Source organism: Microcebus murinus, chromosome 7 (assembly GCF_040939455.1).
Source record: "Microcebus murinus isolate Inina chromosome 7, M.murinus_Inina_mat1.0, whole genome shotgun sequence".
NCBI lineage: Eukaryota > Metazoa > Chordata > Mammalia > Primates > Cheirogaleidae > Microcebus > Microcebus murinus.
In genome coordinates, this window is record NC_134110.1 from 60,160,104 (window position 1) to 60,176,309 (window position 16,206).

Consider the following 16,206-nt stretch of genomic DNA (forward strand, 5'->3'; position numbering starts at 1 on the left):
CTCCCTCATCTCCCAGTTCCCATCTGAGCCAATTTCTGGCCTCTGTCCCTTTAAGAGAAACCCCACTCCTCCCACCCAGGTAAATGGAGTAGAGTGTTTATAGTTGCACCCGGATCTGCAAAATTGTATTAAAGGCCACAGCAGAGCTATCCAAGCCCAGGGATCCATTTTACCAGCCAAAGATAATTTTGGAAAGAACAAATGCTTTTTTTTTTTGAGATGGAGCCTTACTCTGTCACCTGGGCTAGAGTGCCATGGCGTCAGCCTCGCTCACAGAAACCTCAAACTCCTGGGGCTCAAGTGATCCTCCTGCCTCAGTCTCCCAAGTAGCTGGGACTACAGGTATGTGCCACCATGCCTGGCTAATTTTTCTATTTTTAGTAGACACGGGGTCTGGCTCTTGTTCAGGCTGGTCTCAAACTTCTGACCTCAGGTGATCCTCTGGCCTTGGCCTTCCAGAGTGCTAAATGTTCCTTCTTTCTTCTCCCTGTGTCTACTTCCTCCCTGTTTGCAGGAACCCAGTTAGGTCATGGAATCAGCCCTGCTTTGTGTCTTTCCTCAAGGTCTCGGACAGTGCCCACACCCAACCCGACCTGCCACAGCCCTTTTCTGAGGTTGGAGGGCACTTAACATCCACACCCTACAATTTAGTTCTGGATCACAAACTGCCAAATGCTTTGATAGTTATATCACGGGGTTGGTCTTGCCTTCCCCTACAGAATTCCTGGAAAGGTACTTATTGACAATAGCTCCTGGCACTGTGCGTCGCCCAGAGCAGGTACTCAGTGGATAAACGCTTGTCTCTCTAGGAAGTCTTTCCCTGTGAGGGTGGTGAGCAGACAAAGCCAGCCTCTGACTTCCCTGAGTTGTCATGCAAGGCAGTGATGTCAACAATAAGCACCATGGAAATGCATAAGGCCGGTCTGGAAGGGCCCTCTGGCCTCTCCTAGCCCTTATAAATTCAGTTTCTGGGGACAACTCTCCACCCTCTGTCCCAACTTCATCCACAGTGTCCCTTCTTATATTTAATTTGAGGCATTTGTGAAAACAGTACTTTTCCTCTTCACCCCCGTTGCAAAGCGTAGTACCTGACATTTAAAATGATTGTCTGGCTGGTTGGTTGATGGATGAATTGCTTTGGCTGACAGATAAGCAGATGGGTGAATAAAAAAGAATGAACTGTGCCTAGGAGTGCCCTGGAATGGCACCTTCCGCAGGACACAGGCTTCTACATGTTCAAGGGGTTAAGATCCCAGTGGGATCCCATGACTCTATAGGGTGAAATTTTTTCATAATCATTTTCAAAAAATGTATAGCTTAGAAAAGAACATATTTATAAATATGTGTTCAAAACATGGCAAGACACCTCAAGGGTAACCTACATTTTTGAAATGTTCAGTGTTTTTAATTCACACCTGTATTAGAGGGCCATTACTTCCCTAATTAAAAGCAAAATATGTTTGCTATCACCATCCAGTATTCTTCAACCTTGAAGGAAGGTTTTCAAGAGAAGGCTGGGAGAGCTTTAAGATCCTGTCTAGAGCTAATCAACCTTAGCTACATGCTTGAGTCACCTGGGGAAGCTTTTAAAAGTCACAATGCTCAGGCTGCATCTCAACTCTATCACCTTAGACTCTGGAGAGAGGACCCAGACATCTAGTTTTTAAAAATTTTTGTCTTCTTAAATTTTTGTTTTGTTTTGTTTTGTGTGGCATCCATATTTTTAAGGCTCCCCAAGTGATTCCCAGGTGCAGCTGAGAACCACCACTTTAACCCCACATGTGGCTGAGACTGGTGAATAGACTCGCTTTGCAAACTGGAGGGTTTTATGTTCCCTCTAAGAGTCAGGTTTGAAACCAGCCAGTGTGCTCATGCTGATCCCTCCCTGTCATCTTGTTCTTCCTTTACGCTTCTATCTGTCCTGGCGATGAAGAATGGCGCGTGGGCTGTGTTCATGGGTTCAGGCGATCTATGCTACCTTCTTAAGAAAGCTGTGCTCTTTCCACTCCTGAACTTTGAACTGAACTTCTGTGCCTAAAAGCAGCTTCAGGAATTCAGAAAAGGAGGTAGTTGCAATAAGTCTTGAAGAAGTCACAAACTACCCTGCACTAGAGCAGGCTAACCCCCCCCCCCCCAAATTACAGGAATGTTGAAAAATGACAAGCTGCATTCCGCCCTCGGTCAGTGATGTGCTCTCTGCATGTCCCCCCGCCACATACTCTTTTATTCTGATTATTGCCCAGTAAAAACCTCAACCACATTGTGCTTGGGGAGTTGCTCTCTCTCCAAAACTCCCTACTGTGATAGCTGTGAAACTGCATGCCTTCAGCCCTAACAACTCTCTCTCTGCTTTGGCAGTTTGGTTTCCGGGCCAGGCCATTTCACTGGATCATCTGGAAAAACAGTGTCTGGGGATGCCCTTGGGTGTGGAGGAGGGCACTGGAGGGCGCATCTCACCATCTCCTCTTCCATTCCCATCCGTTAATTCTTCCAGAGCTCCCGTAGGGGGTTCAACAAAAAGACACAACACCAGCAGATTGCAGTTATGTATTCAGTTTCCTATCTACTTACAACACGGGCTATGGGAAGGGGAAGAGAAACACTGGAAGAGCTGCCTGGCTGGAGTACCTGACTTCTACATATGGTCCTACACACACTTTACAAAATCATCTTCCTACAGGAAAATCGGCTTCCACAGGGATAGCACGGGTTACAGGGGTCACATGGGCTGCAGGGTCCGCAGGGTCCGCAGGGTCCGCAGGGACCGCAGGGGCCACAGGGGCTGCAGGGGCTGCAGGGGCTGCAGGGGCTGCAGGGGTTGCAGGGGTTGCAGGGAGAAGTGCAGGGGAAGCACGGAGACTCGATCTTGACACAGCTGCCGAGCCCGTAGGAGTACGTTACATCTTTCTCGTCCACACATGGCGGCAGGCTGAACTCTTTGCAGATGTTCATGTAGCTGTACTTCTTCGATCCGAGGCAGTCGTACCTGTTCTCCCGCTCGGCTGACACACATACCTTTCCATCCTTCACTCGAACTTTGACTTGATCAGGTTCAAAGCCACATACGTTCACCGATCCTAAAATGTTACTGCTACAGCAAGAGGAGGCCAGAATTCTATTCGTTGTTCTTCTCAGTCTGGAATTGAGAACAAGGAAAGGGTGGGAAAAAGCTCAGAACTCAGAATTAGTTTTATTTCTATTCTTTTGAAATTGCAAAAGTTAACACTGGTCTTTGTGAAAACACAAAACATACAGAAATATATAAAGTAAAAATTGAGGATCCGCACATGTAATCACACTGCCCCACAGGTAAACCTCTATTAAACAGATAGGTGCTTGGCCTTCTAGATCTTTCTCTTGTATTTAAATCCCAGCTCCTCCTCTTACTAGTTATGGAGATGGATAAACTCGTTAACCTCTGTGCCTCAGTTTCCTCATCTGTAAAGTGGAGATGATAATGCCTACATCATAAGGCTCTTGGAGGATTAGATTAAATTATGGCATTTTACTTAACTCTGTGCTTGGCACATTAGAAAGTCTGCTTAATGATTACGATATTCATTATTATTATAATTATATTATATATAGACAAAGCTTTTTTTAAAAAAAAATGGGACATAACTAAAAATATACCATTAAAATCTGCATTTTAAAGATGGCTGTCAGCTTTAGAATCCAGCCCTGCTGGTTCATAGGACAGTTGCCACCACTGGGCAATCGCACGGAGACTCAGCCTTAAAGTTCCATCAAGAAACGACATGGCAGGAGAGCCCCTTCCTGGCTCTGCCTCCCTGCCTGGCTCTGCACCCCAGGGCCTGACTCCTCCTGCTGCTGGGTGGCTGCTCTAGGCTCTGGACAGCGGGCACTAGCAGAGGTCCAGTCGGCAGGGAGGGGCCGTGTTGAGCAGCTGCGGAGTGGCCTGCCAGTGGTATGCCAGATCGGGATGTCACCAGCTTGCAGGACCTGACTGTGCACATCTCTTCCCAAGTCCTTATTCAGTGACTTCATGTTGATAACTTGCAATCAATCATGGTCATGGCGGGGTTTTGCACCATGGAAATTAAAAAATGCTACAAATCAGGACCCCCTGCGGTCCCTGCGGCCCCGCCCCTGCCCACAGAGCTGGTAGTTAGATAGCACTGCCATGGTTCCTAGGCAGCTAGGTGCTGCTATTTGGCATCTTGCTGTGTAAATCCTTAGTAATAAGAAAAGCAGCACCTCATGCTAATTGATCATTTAGCATTCAACAAGAAAAGGTAAAGCAATGTGCCTAAGAACATAGTCTCTAGACCTGGAGTATCTAGGTTTAAATCTTGGCTCTGTCATATGGACAAATTATTTAACTTCTCTATGCCCCAGTTTCCCCATCTGTAAAACTGAGACAATAATAGTAGCCTGCCTCATTGGGTTGTTGTGAGGCTTAAACTAGTTAATAATGCATGAAAGGTTTTTGCGATAGTGCTTGGCACATGGTTAGGATGTTAGGCTTTTGCCTTTTTTTTTTTTAAACAATGTGTCATGGAAGGTGCTAAGCATGTTAAAGGTATAATTTCATTTAATTTTCACAATAACTTTGTGCTACAGTTGTAATTATAGCTGTGTCACCTTTTTACGCTGAATTTTGTTTGTACATTTATTTCTTTTTGTTACATAAGTCATACAAATTCATTGTAGAAGACTAAACAAAAATGTAGAATATTTTTAAAACACCTATAATTCCAAATAACACTTAGCATTTTGATGTTAGACTTTCTTTGGGGGATATGTGTGGAGGTGTTATTTCTATATACATCTAGAAAGAGAAAGAGAGTTTTGTGTATCTTCCTATGAAATCGTGCTATTCATACTGATATTGATCTGTACTTTTTACTTGATAAACACTAACATGGTTGGTTTAACAGTGTGAGTGTTCACTACCCTTGTACTGAAAGTTCCAAGACTCTTAGTGACTAATTACAAAATGATCAAGTAGCACTCAGTCCCAGAAGACACTGAGGCAAACAAACTACTTGTGTAATATATAAGGACTGTAATGGCCATTCAGCTCCATTCCAGCCCCCAGCCCATGGACCCTAGGGGTGTCATGGGCATGGCTATCTTCCTTGCCCTGCGTGTGCCAGGATACCCTCAGCCACACTAAGGAGAAAGGAAGAGAACTTTGGACTCTGAAATCTTTCTCTCTGTGATGTAAGCAGAAGAACAAGCACCGTATCTGGATGGGCAGAGAATAGCTCACAAAGATGTGAGGAACCAGCCCAGAGTCCAGACATGGTATCCTTTCTGGATGGGTCACAGGTCAGAGCAGCCAAGGCCGAGGTGAGGCATGGAACAGGATGGGCATTGTCCGGGGGCTCTCAATAACCTTGCCTGGTGTGTACATGGGCTGAGAGTCAAACTTCTGTTCAGCTCAGATCTTCCCCTCCAAGATGAGAAATGTCAAACCCTGCCATGAAGATGGAGGCAGGCCTTACAAAGGAGGGCCAAGGACCCTAACAAAACTGCTAGTGGCCCCAACCAGCCATGGCTGGTTTAGGCAGGCAAAGCCTCCCACCCTCTGTGCGAGCTGGACCTGGGAACCAGATGGATAAGCCCAAGTCAGATCCAGACCCATCTCCTCTAAGCAACCTGGGTCCCAGAGTGCAATGTCCTGTATTTTCATGGTTGCATTACTCCTTTGACTCTGTTTTTGTCACTTTGGCTCCTCTGGCTCTGTGGAGGCTGCTCAGGGGTCTCACAAAAGCGAATCTTGAGAAAGTTGCCTAAAAAGTCTCGGCCAGGTCATGCTGCTGCTCATGCTGCTAGGTCAGTGGTTAGCAGTGAGGGCGTGTGGGTTTGGGGGAAATTCAGTCGCCCCATTTCACTCATCAGACTCAACTCTCAACTTGCAACTTGACTCCTGCTTGGTGATGTACCCATCCCCCCACACGGAATTTTCCCTGGCTCTATGGAGCTCTGAGCAAAAGGAGAATGCCTTCTATACTAGTTACCATGGAGGTGGAGCTTAGCCACGGTAAACATGGGCAAGTCGGCCCCTTTGGTTCTTTGCACAAGCCTCTTAGGAAAGCTAGGGAAAGCCAATGACAGCAGTGCCTGTGTCTGTCACTGTGTGTGACCACCTCTTCTCCTTGTGGAAGTTGAATTTCACCTGTATGTACAACCAAGCTCCTGAATGTGAAACATGCTGACCACAGCAATGAGCTATATAGTCAGCCATGTTCGCAAATATATAAATCAGAGTCAACTTGGTCATGAATGAAGTAATAAAGACATCAGTAATGCCTGTCTCTGCCAGGGAGCCCAAGGAGACAGGCCTCCCTCCAGGCTTCACTGGAGTGCTTGCTTTCCTTCCTGAATTTAGCCCCATCCAAAGACCCACTTGAACTTGATTCCTCCTTTCCATCACATCTTTTGCTTTCTCTTCTCCTTTATTCTTCCCTTCTCTTCTTTCCTTCCTGCCTCTTCTCTCTTCTCCAGGCTTTTGGATTGTTACTGAAGACAATACCACTCAGCAGGGAGCTGGGTAGCACAGCACAGGTGCATCTGACTCCCCTGCACGGCTGGCTAACAGATGGCTGGTCCCACTGCTCGAGTTTCAGATTCAGTAAGTCAGGGGCGGAGGTGCAAATTTGCGTTTCTAACAAGTTCCAGATATGCTGCTAAATGCTGGTCCAGGAACCATACTTTGAAAACCACTGACCAGGTGGTTAAGCTCATGGATTCCAGACTCAGGCAAACACAGCTTCGAGTCTTGCCTTTATCACCCCCTAGTGATCACGACCATTGCCTCTGGATCTGTTCCATTGTCTCTAAGATGCCCGTGACAATATTGCCCAACGAGGATGTCACAAGGATGAGTGCAAGGCACAGGGTTTGCACTGATACGGAGTAAGACTTCTTTATCAGGCTGTGCCAGGCTCTACCTTCCATGGACTTGTCCTAAATCTGAGGCTTTCAGTCTTATATCATTAAACGATGACATCGAATAAAATAATAGCAATGCACTTGGCCTAGATGGGCAGCAACACCTACCCCGAGCAGCCATGGAGTGATGGGGTTCCCAGGACCATGGGTATGAAGAGGTTAGGATGAGAGGGGCCGAGGTGCCCAACTCACTTCCACCTCTGCATAGGATGTGGATGGAAACAAAGGGGCTCTCCCCTCTGTGGGAAAGCCAGGCTTTCACCAGCTAGAAAGCCCCAAGTTTCCTCTCTGCCCTTTGCACAGTTTAGCTATGCTCTGACCTCCAGGAAATTTCTCTGAGGGCTTAGACCTGGACGAGCCACCACTGAACCACAGAGAGCTCACCATGAGGCCCGTCGTCAGCCCCACCATGTAAGAGTGGATTCAATCAAAACCTCATACTAAGAGCTTGAATGAGGAATCAAGAAGAGAAATGAGAAGGCAGATTTTTGAAGTTTTGATGATGCCCCTGGTGTGGGGATTTTTAAGGGAATTTTTCACTGATTTCAGGCCAACCACAGACACTTGGGTGAGCAGATAGAAATGGTCTCAGGATTAGTTCCTAGGTCACAGTCCAGGGTACAGCTGCAAATCAAGGTTCTTGTGTTCACCAGGACTGGTGCCAGGCATCAGAGCCACACGGGCATCCATTAATCAGAGAATAAACTCCTGCGGGCAGGACTGAGGAGGGGCTGGCTTTTGTCTGTTTCTCCAGTTTTAGATGAGAGGACAGGGAAGCCCACGAATGGTGGGGGCGGGGGAGGGGGCGGGATCAGGTGCAGACTGAAATGAGGCTGATGGCCTGGCTTCTCACAAAGGAAACCAGCTGGGTTCCCTTAGTCCTAAATCCAGCAGAGGAAAGAAGAGTCGGGGCACTGCTAGTGCTTGGGGTGCAAGAGCTAATTGGGTGAGGAAAAGGAAATATTAAAGAAACTAACACAACAAAAGTGCTTACTTGGGTCTCTACTAAGGAAGACACCGCCTAAGGGTCCTTTGAAGTAGCTGCTCAGTGAACAATGGAAATAGATCAGAACTTCTAGGCCACACACACACACACACACACACACACACACACGCATCAGAAATAACATATGCTTAGGAATGCTCAAGAAATATATGGGGGGAAGTTGGCCAAGGCTCCTTGCCAGTTATTAAAGGAGAACCCAGAGACAGAGCAGATGGACTCTCATACAGAAAAACAATTTCAATGGGGTGGAGGCAACTATAGACCAGGGAGTCTTTACTTTCTCACTGGGCAAAGAACCTTCAGGACAACACACGCTGACATCTGAAAGGATATGTCATAACCAACCCACACCTTGGCATTCTTTGAAGGGGTGAAAGGTCATGTGAATATGAGTTCTAAACTCAAAAGGCCTTAGGCAAGATTTCACACTAAAGATTGTTTTTAAAAAATTGAATCAATATGATATTTCTGGGTCTATATAGTCATGAATCAGGAGCTAACTTAGAGATAAGAAAAAAGAGGCATTTTATTTGTAGAAAAAAACATTAGCAGTGGGAGTTCTCTGGGATTGGGGCTAGGATCATGGCTTAACATTTTCACCCACATTCAGGAAAATTGAATATTTAGGTTTGCAAGTGACACTAAGCCCTTCTAGATAGTGAAATGTCAAGCTGTCAGAAATAGAGCACAGACATTTCACAGGGTGGTATGAATTGGAAGAAAAGTGGCTGGGAAGAGATAAAAGGGGGTAAGCCTGAGGTCATTTCTAAAATGGACTTGGAATTATTGGTTCAGAGATCCAGGAATTAATGTAAAGACATCAGCAGCTTCACATACTGCCACAGGCGCAGAAAAAAATTGGCAAAGACCCAGGCACTGTCAGGAAAAGCATCACAAACCAAAGAAAGCATTACCTCTTGTCTCAACTACATTGCCAAGAATTAAACTTAAAGTTGTGACTATGGCACACTAAGAAATAGGGATGTCCGAAGGAGTCATGAAGAGCCCAGATGGCAAGGGACAGAGAGGACTCTCGACCTGCAGAATCTGGGAACAGCGGAGCAGCCAGAAGACCAAGGCTGAAATGACTTGGATCAAGGCTAATCCAGTACTCAAAGGTATAGGGAGAGTGGACACAGGTCTGCTCACAAGGACTCCTTAATTTGGACTAAATATTAAAAACAGTCCCTGCCTCACAATGTGAGCAATTTACATAACTTGATTCCTTAATAAGTATAAATTAACACTGGTTTTAAAACAGTGTAGATGAATTTATAGGTGATAGCCCCATCCCAGACTATGGGAGGTCTGTTGCTGACCTTGGTTGTCTGATGACCTAGACAATAAGTGTCCTATTGCCCTTTCCAATGAAATGTGACTATCAACTGTTGTCAAAAGACTGTAATCTATCCATCTACCTACCAACCTACTTATTTATGTATCTGTGCCCATCTTTTTAAAAATAGTACATATTGGACAGTTTTTCTGTACCTTGTTTTTTCACTTAATACATCAATATGTAAAAATACTTCATCAATCCTTTTTATATCTACATATTATTCATATTCATAGATACATATTGTATATGTATGGATGTACATCATTTATATAACCAGGGACAGTGCTTTTACCCAGCTTTTTCATCAATGTAACCGACTAAATGGCATATGTAGAGTTAGAAAAGGAAAGCTTCCTCCAGGCATAAAAGAAAATGTAATTAAAAACAAAATATCTAAAAAGTGGCTTTTAAAAATTACCCAGTTCAATTAAAAACGCTTTCAGGTCTATTTCAAAAGCTGTGACTTGGTCCTCTAGTTCATTTGCACAACCCTTGCTAGCGTTGGATTGGGAGCAATATGATAGACCCAACTCCAGATGAGTGTTGAGTTGTCTGGGGTAGGGGGATGGGAGGAAAGTGTTGCTATGTAGCCAAGGAAACGCCTCTATTGTTCAATTTGCTCCCTGGCTCTTAAAGCCTCTGGCAAACATTAAGGATTTGATCAATTATTATTACTTCTCCTGTAGTCATTTTCTGTAAGTCCAAATATACTCAAATCACTTTACTCATAACCAGGAAAAATGTTTAGTTTGCTGCTTCCAATGGCTTTTTAATGACACCCCCTGTTTCTTCCCCTCATTAAAGCCACATTATTTATCACGTTGGCACTCCCGCTCCAAACCGCCGACGACCTTGCCAATCGGCATCATTACATCGTCTTTTGAGAATCTTAAAATTCCCATCATGGACTTGTTCACTCCTCTTTCCTTAAAATTTTCCTAAGCCACCAGAGCCATTATCTTGAACCCTTTAATCTTTGTTGAAGTTTCAACCGTCACATTTCCCCCCGCCCCCACCTTACTCCAACTTATAAGCCTAAAATACCAACTGTAAAAGTCTAAAAATAAGTTCTCTTACTTGGCAAGCTCTCTCTTTTCATCCTCTATGGCTCTAATGGCTTTTCTCTCCAAACTTCTGAGAGATGGGCGAAGACAGTAAAGCTTGTAATCACACAGGCAACATGGGTAGTAGAGATCACACAGGCCACAAGAGCGCGATCGCTTGGAGTAGCACAGGCAGTACGGGTATGGGTGCAAGTCGCAGCAGCAGTACGGGTGCATGTACAGGTCGCACAGGCATCGTGTGCTGAATTCGTCGATGCATCTCAATTGCCTCAGTTCTCTGTCCACCTTCTTTATGTCCCTTCTAACACTGTCCAAAAGACAACTCAGTGCAGCCATTACAGTCACACCTTATTGTTTTGTGAGTACCTTTGGGAAATGGCACTCAGGGGAAAAAATTGTCCTAAGCTCTTCTCAGAAGTTTCTTTTAAAAATAAATGAGGCCCAGGTGATTCACTTACTTTAAGGCCAGTGTTCTGTGACCTCACTGCCCTCTGAATATGTCATAGTCTTCTGGTTACCATGTGAACTGTACACAGTCATGGACTTCAGAGCCCCTCCTTAGAGTTACAAAGCTGCTCCCAGAACCACACTGATGTTGAGATTTCACTCACCTTGAAGTGGGGTGGATCTCCCAAGCAATCACAGTTCTTTGGGGTTCACGGGGTTAACCTTGAGTGTCCTTGACTTGTGTGTGCCCTGTGGACAAGCCACGGCTGTGATAGTGCTTGTTGAACGTGTGGGCGATGGCAGTAGCTGCCTGGGTCCCTTTCTCTATCCCCTTCCAGCTCTAGCCCTGACTGGAGACTCAGCCTTACTCCTTTTACTGTGGGATTCATTCTGGCTCCAGGCAGGTAGAATATAAAGAACAGTCTCATGGTTCTCCTACCAAGACATCCTCACATCAGCCTTTGTCCTTGACCTTCTGAATCCCAAGTCTCTGAGTCCTGCCCGTTCTTTACTAGCAGGGGTCATGGTTATCCTGGTTATCCTTAGTTCTCCACTGACAGTGGTGGGCCAGGTGAGAAGGGACTCGTAGATCAAACTAAGGACTTTAAACTTTACTCTGAGCTCAATGAAGGATCACCCATATTCTTTTCTGTTGATGGAAGTTGAAAGATAATCAGACACCCACACTGAAGGTCAATTGCCAGGGGACAACAGTAGAGGTGTCTTCTGCTACAAGACAAGAGACCACGAAAGTCTCATGGCCATGAGACTGGCCAGGAGGAAGCCAGCCGGACTGCCTCCCCCACCTGCACTCAGGCTGCACCTAATCCATTCTCCACATTGTGGCCAGAAGGACTTTCACATACAAATCTGTCACCACGTAGCCTTCCCCACCCCCACCCCACCTGCCTTAACAGTCTTCAAAGTCTTCTCTGTCCTCTTAAAAGACCAAAATCCTAACGAGGTGTTGAACAGTAGGGGCTCTGCCTTCCTCTCCCATCAGTATTTCTATAATTCATTACCCTGAAGCCATAGTGGCCTTTCTTGAAGGCCACTCATTTCCTTGAAGGCCATTCCTCACTCCTCCTGATTCATTAAGGGCTTACACGCTGGTCTGTCCCCCATGCCCTTGATCAAGTTAATTCCTGTGGCACCCTCCAGCTCTCCTCTTGCATGTCCCTTCCTTGGGGAAGCCTTCCCTGTCCCCAAACTAAACACTCTCATAACTCAGTGTACATTTCTTTTATAACATTATTTGTATGTTTCCCCAAACCAGAGCCAGGAGGGCAGAGACCTTGTCTATTTTTGCTCCCCAGTAGATACATAACAAAATGAGTGGCACATACTGTGTGTTTAAAATTTATTCACCAAAGGACCAAATGAGTGAATTAAACAGGATTTCATGAACAGAATGAGGATGGAGTGAGGATGGGATCAGTCATGACTCCCAGGTTTCTTAGCTTTGTAAACTCGCGGTGCCACAGAGACAAGAAACACAGGAAGAAAGTAAGTTTGGGGGAGCTGGTGAACAGGAGCTAGTGATGATTTAAGGTAGAGATGTGGAGTATTCCGTGGATAAGGGAGCTGGAGCTTGAGGAAAAGCTGGGCAAGAGATGTAGATCAGGGAGCCCCAATTCCACAGGTAGCTGGAACACTGGGAGCCAGCAAGGTCATCAGGATGGAAGAAGAGGGCTGAGGCACATGCCCAAGGAAAAATAACTAGAAATGGAGGAAGTCAAGGAGCTCACGAAAGGCTCAGAGAAGGAGTAATCAGAGAGGTAAGAGCCTCCTAAGTGGCAGTCCCTGTACTGCTAGACCAAGTGTGACATTCCCAGTGGCTCCCTGCTCCCCATCCTTGAACTAGGAAGCCCCTTTCTGTGCAGATGAAGTGTCTCATTAAAGAAAACAAGTGTCCGTGGAGGTATTAGAATGGGAGGCAGGCCCCTTGGGTCACATGGAATGAGTCAAAAAGCAAAGTTGAATAATACTCCTCTGTGGACAAATTCTAACCTTTTTCAAGAGTGATTCCACAGTGCTTTAATTTTGAGGGGTACACTCTGTTAATAGGACCATGGCCTACTTTGTCCTGAGAGTTAATTGCAGTTGTGCAGATTTCTCTAGCTCCAAGTAGATAGACTTCTGAACTCTTTATATCACCTTGAATTCTATCCCTTAGCAAATGTCAGCAAAGGTTGAAATAGACAGGCTCTCAGTTTGAGATTGTTAAATACACAAGTTCAAGATCTTAAATACACACATCCGTATATACACAGCACATTATTAAGGTGGTTATATCTATATTTCAATGTGGATTCTTCCATTATCTCACCTGCCTAGTGATTTTACTTTTCATTATGAAGTACAGGCAGTCCCGGGTTACAGATGCCCTGACTTAACAGCGTTCTGTACTTACAAATAGGCTCCCAAGGCCCCCAACAAGGAAAATTTGTAATTAAACAATTAAATTAATAATTCGGGAACGAATTTCTTCCTCAAATGTAAACAATCCTGCATGATGTAAGTGGTTCTTTGACGCAGTGTCCTTATGGGTTAGGCTAGTCTCATAGGTAGACAGAGAAGCAGCCGATAGAAACACAAGAATATGAAGAATCAGAAGATCCAGAGCCGAGAACATTCATGGCAAAAGAATTATCTGAAGGCTTTTGTCTCATTTAAGCAGGATTTGCTTGGCTTGAGAAGCCAGATCCCAACAGTGAGCGGTTTATAAAGGTTTACTGTGCAGTTAATGAGAACATCAGCTGCTACAAGGCCATTTATGATGAAAAAGAGAAAAAGTCTGTGCCAACAACCCTAGATATCTTTTTCAAGAAACAGACTTCAGTGGTCAGCTCCCTCCCTCCAGCAACAGAATCAAATCCTGACCCTCCAGCACCCATCCCTTCCTCTCCAGCATAATGTCCATCATCGTGACCAATGTCAGCTACGGTCCTGAATCAAAAATGCCCCTACGCTCAGCCCTTCAGCCAACTGACCCTCTGAAGGGCCTCAGGACTCGTCAGAGAGTCTCAGCCAGCAAGGAGGCCCTCACCACATGTGACTCTCTGACAATAGGCTTATTCTAGACAGATGGTTTCCAAGTAAAAAACAACAACAAAAAACAAACAAAAAAAGAAAGAAGAAAAAGAAAAGAGAAAGACAATAGACTTATCAGCCTACTTAACTATAATAAATACATTTCTTTTCTTTATAAATTAAGAATAATAGCCCTTCTAGTAAGCAAGAGATTGATGTAACATTAGGTGTTAACCTTTAATATTCTTTTTTGAAATTTCTCCTATCCAAACTTTGTGTGTGAGTTTGTTTTTACGTTTGTTTGTTTGATTTAGAAGGAGCACAATAGTTTCTGTAACTTATGATTACAGTACAGAACTATTATTATTACTACAGTATGACACTGTATTATTATTACCACATATGAGCCATTGCAGTATTGTTATTATTACCACATATGCTCTGTTCATCCGGGATCCGAGTTACACAAAAATCTGACCTAAAGACATTGTGAGGAACATATCTCATCAGTAACCCGGAGACTGCCTGTGTAGTCTTGACATCATTGCAAGTGACCAAACAAAGGTAGTGTCTTCTTAAAGGTCAGATGGAAATGTGATCTATGCACGTCAGAAGGACAATGTTGAAATTCATCAGAACCTGTTAAAACCCATAAACATGGCCTACAGTCACAGTTTCTTGAAGCATAAACACAAGGAGTGTTTGTGGACACTAGTGTGGAGGTGGAGGCCCTTCCATATGCAGGACTGTGTCCACGGAAGCTCCCATCCACCTTGGCTGGCATCCAGATAGAACCTCTCTGGGGTGGAGGGCAGGCCTTGGCAGCTTCCCAGGCTGGGCAATACCTGCTTGGTCCCCAGTGTTGGTGGAGCCATGGGCCAAAGAAGGTCCCCTCTGCTTCTTCCTCCAGGTAAACCAGCTCTAGGTCAAGTCCATCCACTCGGCCAATGTTACAGAGACACTCCTCTGACCTTTGCTGGATCAGTATACAGTGCTTAGACATTAAATACAGAATTATGCACACAGTGTGACCTCGACTCTGTCCAGAATAACCCATAGGAGAGAAAGAGCTTGAAAAATTAACTGTGGTTATCTCTAGTAGAATTACAGATAGCTTTTAAAATTCTCTTTTCTAGACTTTTCTGTGATTTATAAGTTTCTTTAAGAAGAATATCACCAGTTTTATAATGAAACATTTTCTGATCTTGTACTGTCCAGCACTGTCAGCTTTGCACTGAATTGCTAAGCCCACCTCTGGCCCCTGCCTCTAAAATCCAAGTAAGCCTCAGGACCATTTCCCTGAGCATGCCACTGGGGAAGCCTTCCTGGAAGGGACATCTTGATGTTTGGCCTGTCATCATCCATGGCACCTTCTTTTGGTAAAATAACTTTCTCCCTTCCGCTCCTGCCCTCCATCATTAGATACTTGCCAATAAAGTTGCCTAGCCACAGGGCAGGCACACAGCCAAAGCTGGCCAATCCAACTCTCTTCTGGGAATTTGATCTTTAGCAGAGAGACATAAAGCCTGAAGATAGCTGGAGCTGATTCATTCTGACAGTGGACCCTGATGAGGTGACATCTTAGTCCCTAACCTGCTTTGTCATTTTCAAGTTGGTCCTTAGCTTTTTTGGGGGCCTGTGAGCGCCTCCAAATCTTTCCAAAAGTTCCTTTTTTTCTTAAGTTACTGAGTCAGTTTCTGTTTCTTATATCTAAAGAACCCAAATGAGATGACAGCCTGTCCCCCTGGACCTATCCACAGCGGCCACTCCAGGCTGAACTTGTAAGTCAGCTGCGACTTCACTGCCCCATGCTTGTCTAGTTCCTCCTTCATAACCCACATGCAGCTGCACCAGGGCAGCTGCCATTCCTGAAGGCCCTGTAGATACAGGACAATTATGGTGACCCAAACTAGGGAAAATGACTAGAAACAGCCAGGAAGACCCATCCATGAACACTGTCCCTAGAGCAAGAGGGACTTCACTGGGGCCAGAATCTCAGCACTGTAGCTTTGGGAAACCCCAGTCATCCAGACAGCTTCCTACTCTGCAGAGAATCCCTGCTAGAGCACCCTGGGCAGATGAGCAGGGAAGAAAAGGGGGCTTGAGGCGCCCACTTATTGGCTTGAGTGGCCCATCCTCCTACAACCAACCACATTGGCTCATGCATCTTCTCTCCCTCTTACCTCCCTGCCCCACAAGGTCATTAACAAATATCCTCCTGCTGAATAAGGTGAGGAGTGAGCTGCACCCAAGGGGAGTGAACTTGAAAGTCCAAGTTGCTGTAGCAGGGAGGTTTGCTCTTGCCTGGCAGGGTCTGAAAGCCAGAATGTAGCTCAGGATGTATTTTCCTTTTTCTTTCAGCAAATATAATCATTCAGTCATTGAGAAGGAGCCCT

General features: G+C 45.2%; 1 protein-coding gene and 1 long non-coding RNA gene across 2 annotated transcripts; one reads left to right on the forward strand and one right to left on the reverse strand.

Annotated features, from left to right (window-relative positions):
* Positions 1-2,533: 2,533 nt before the first annotated feature.
* ODF1 (outer dense fiber of sperm tails 1) lies at positions 2,534-10,784 on the reverse strand. Its single transcript, XM_012784316.3, has 2 exons — positions 10,344-10,784; positions 2,534-3,136 (listed from the first exon to the last, which is right to left on the reverse strand). Exons 1-2 carry the CDS (start codon positions 10,664-10,666, stop codon positions 2,659-2,661), a joined length of 801 nt encoding a protein of 266 aa, XP_012639770.1. The 5' UTR covers positions 10,667-10,784; the 3' UTR covers positions 2,534-2,658.
* Positions 10,785-12,436: 1,652 nt separating this feature from the next.
* Positions 12,437-14,835, forward strand: LOC105882168 (uncharacterized). The gene is made up of 2 exons (XR_012920031.1): positions 12,437-12,555; positions 14,721-14,835. It is a non-coding gene; the product is annotated as an uncharacterized LOC105882168 (long non-coding RNA).
* The last annotated feature ends 1,371 nt before the right edge of the window (positions 14,836-16,206 follow it).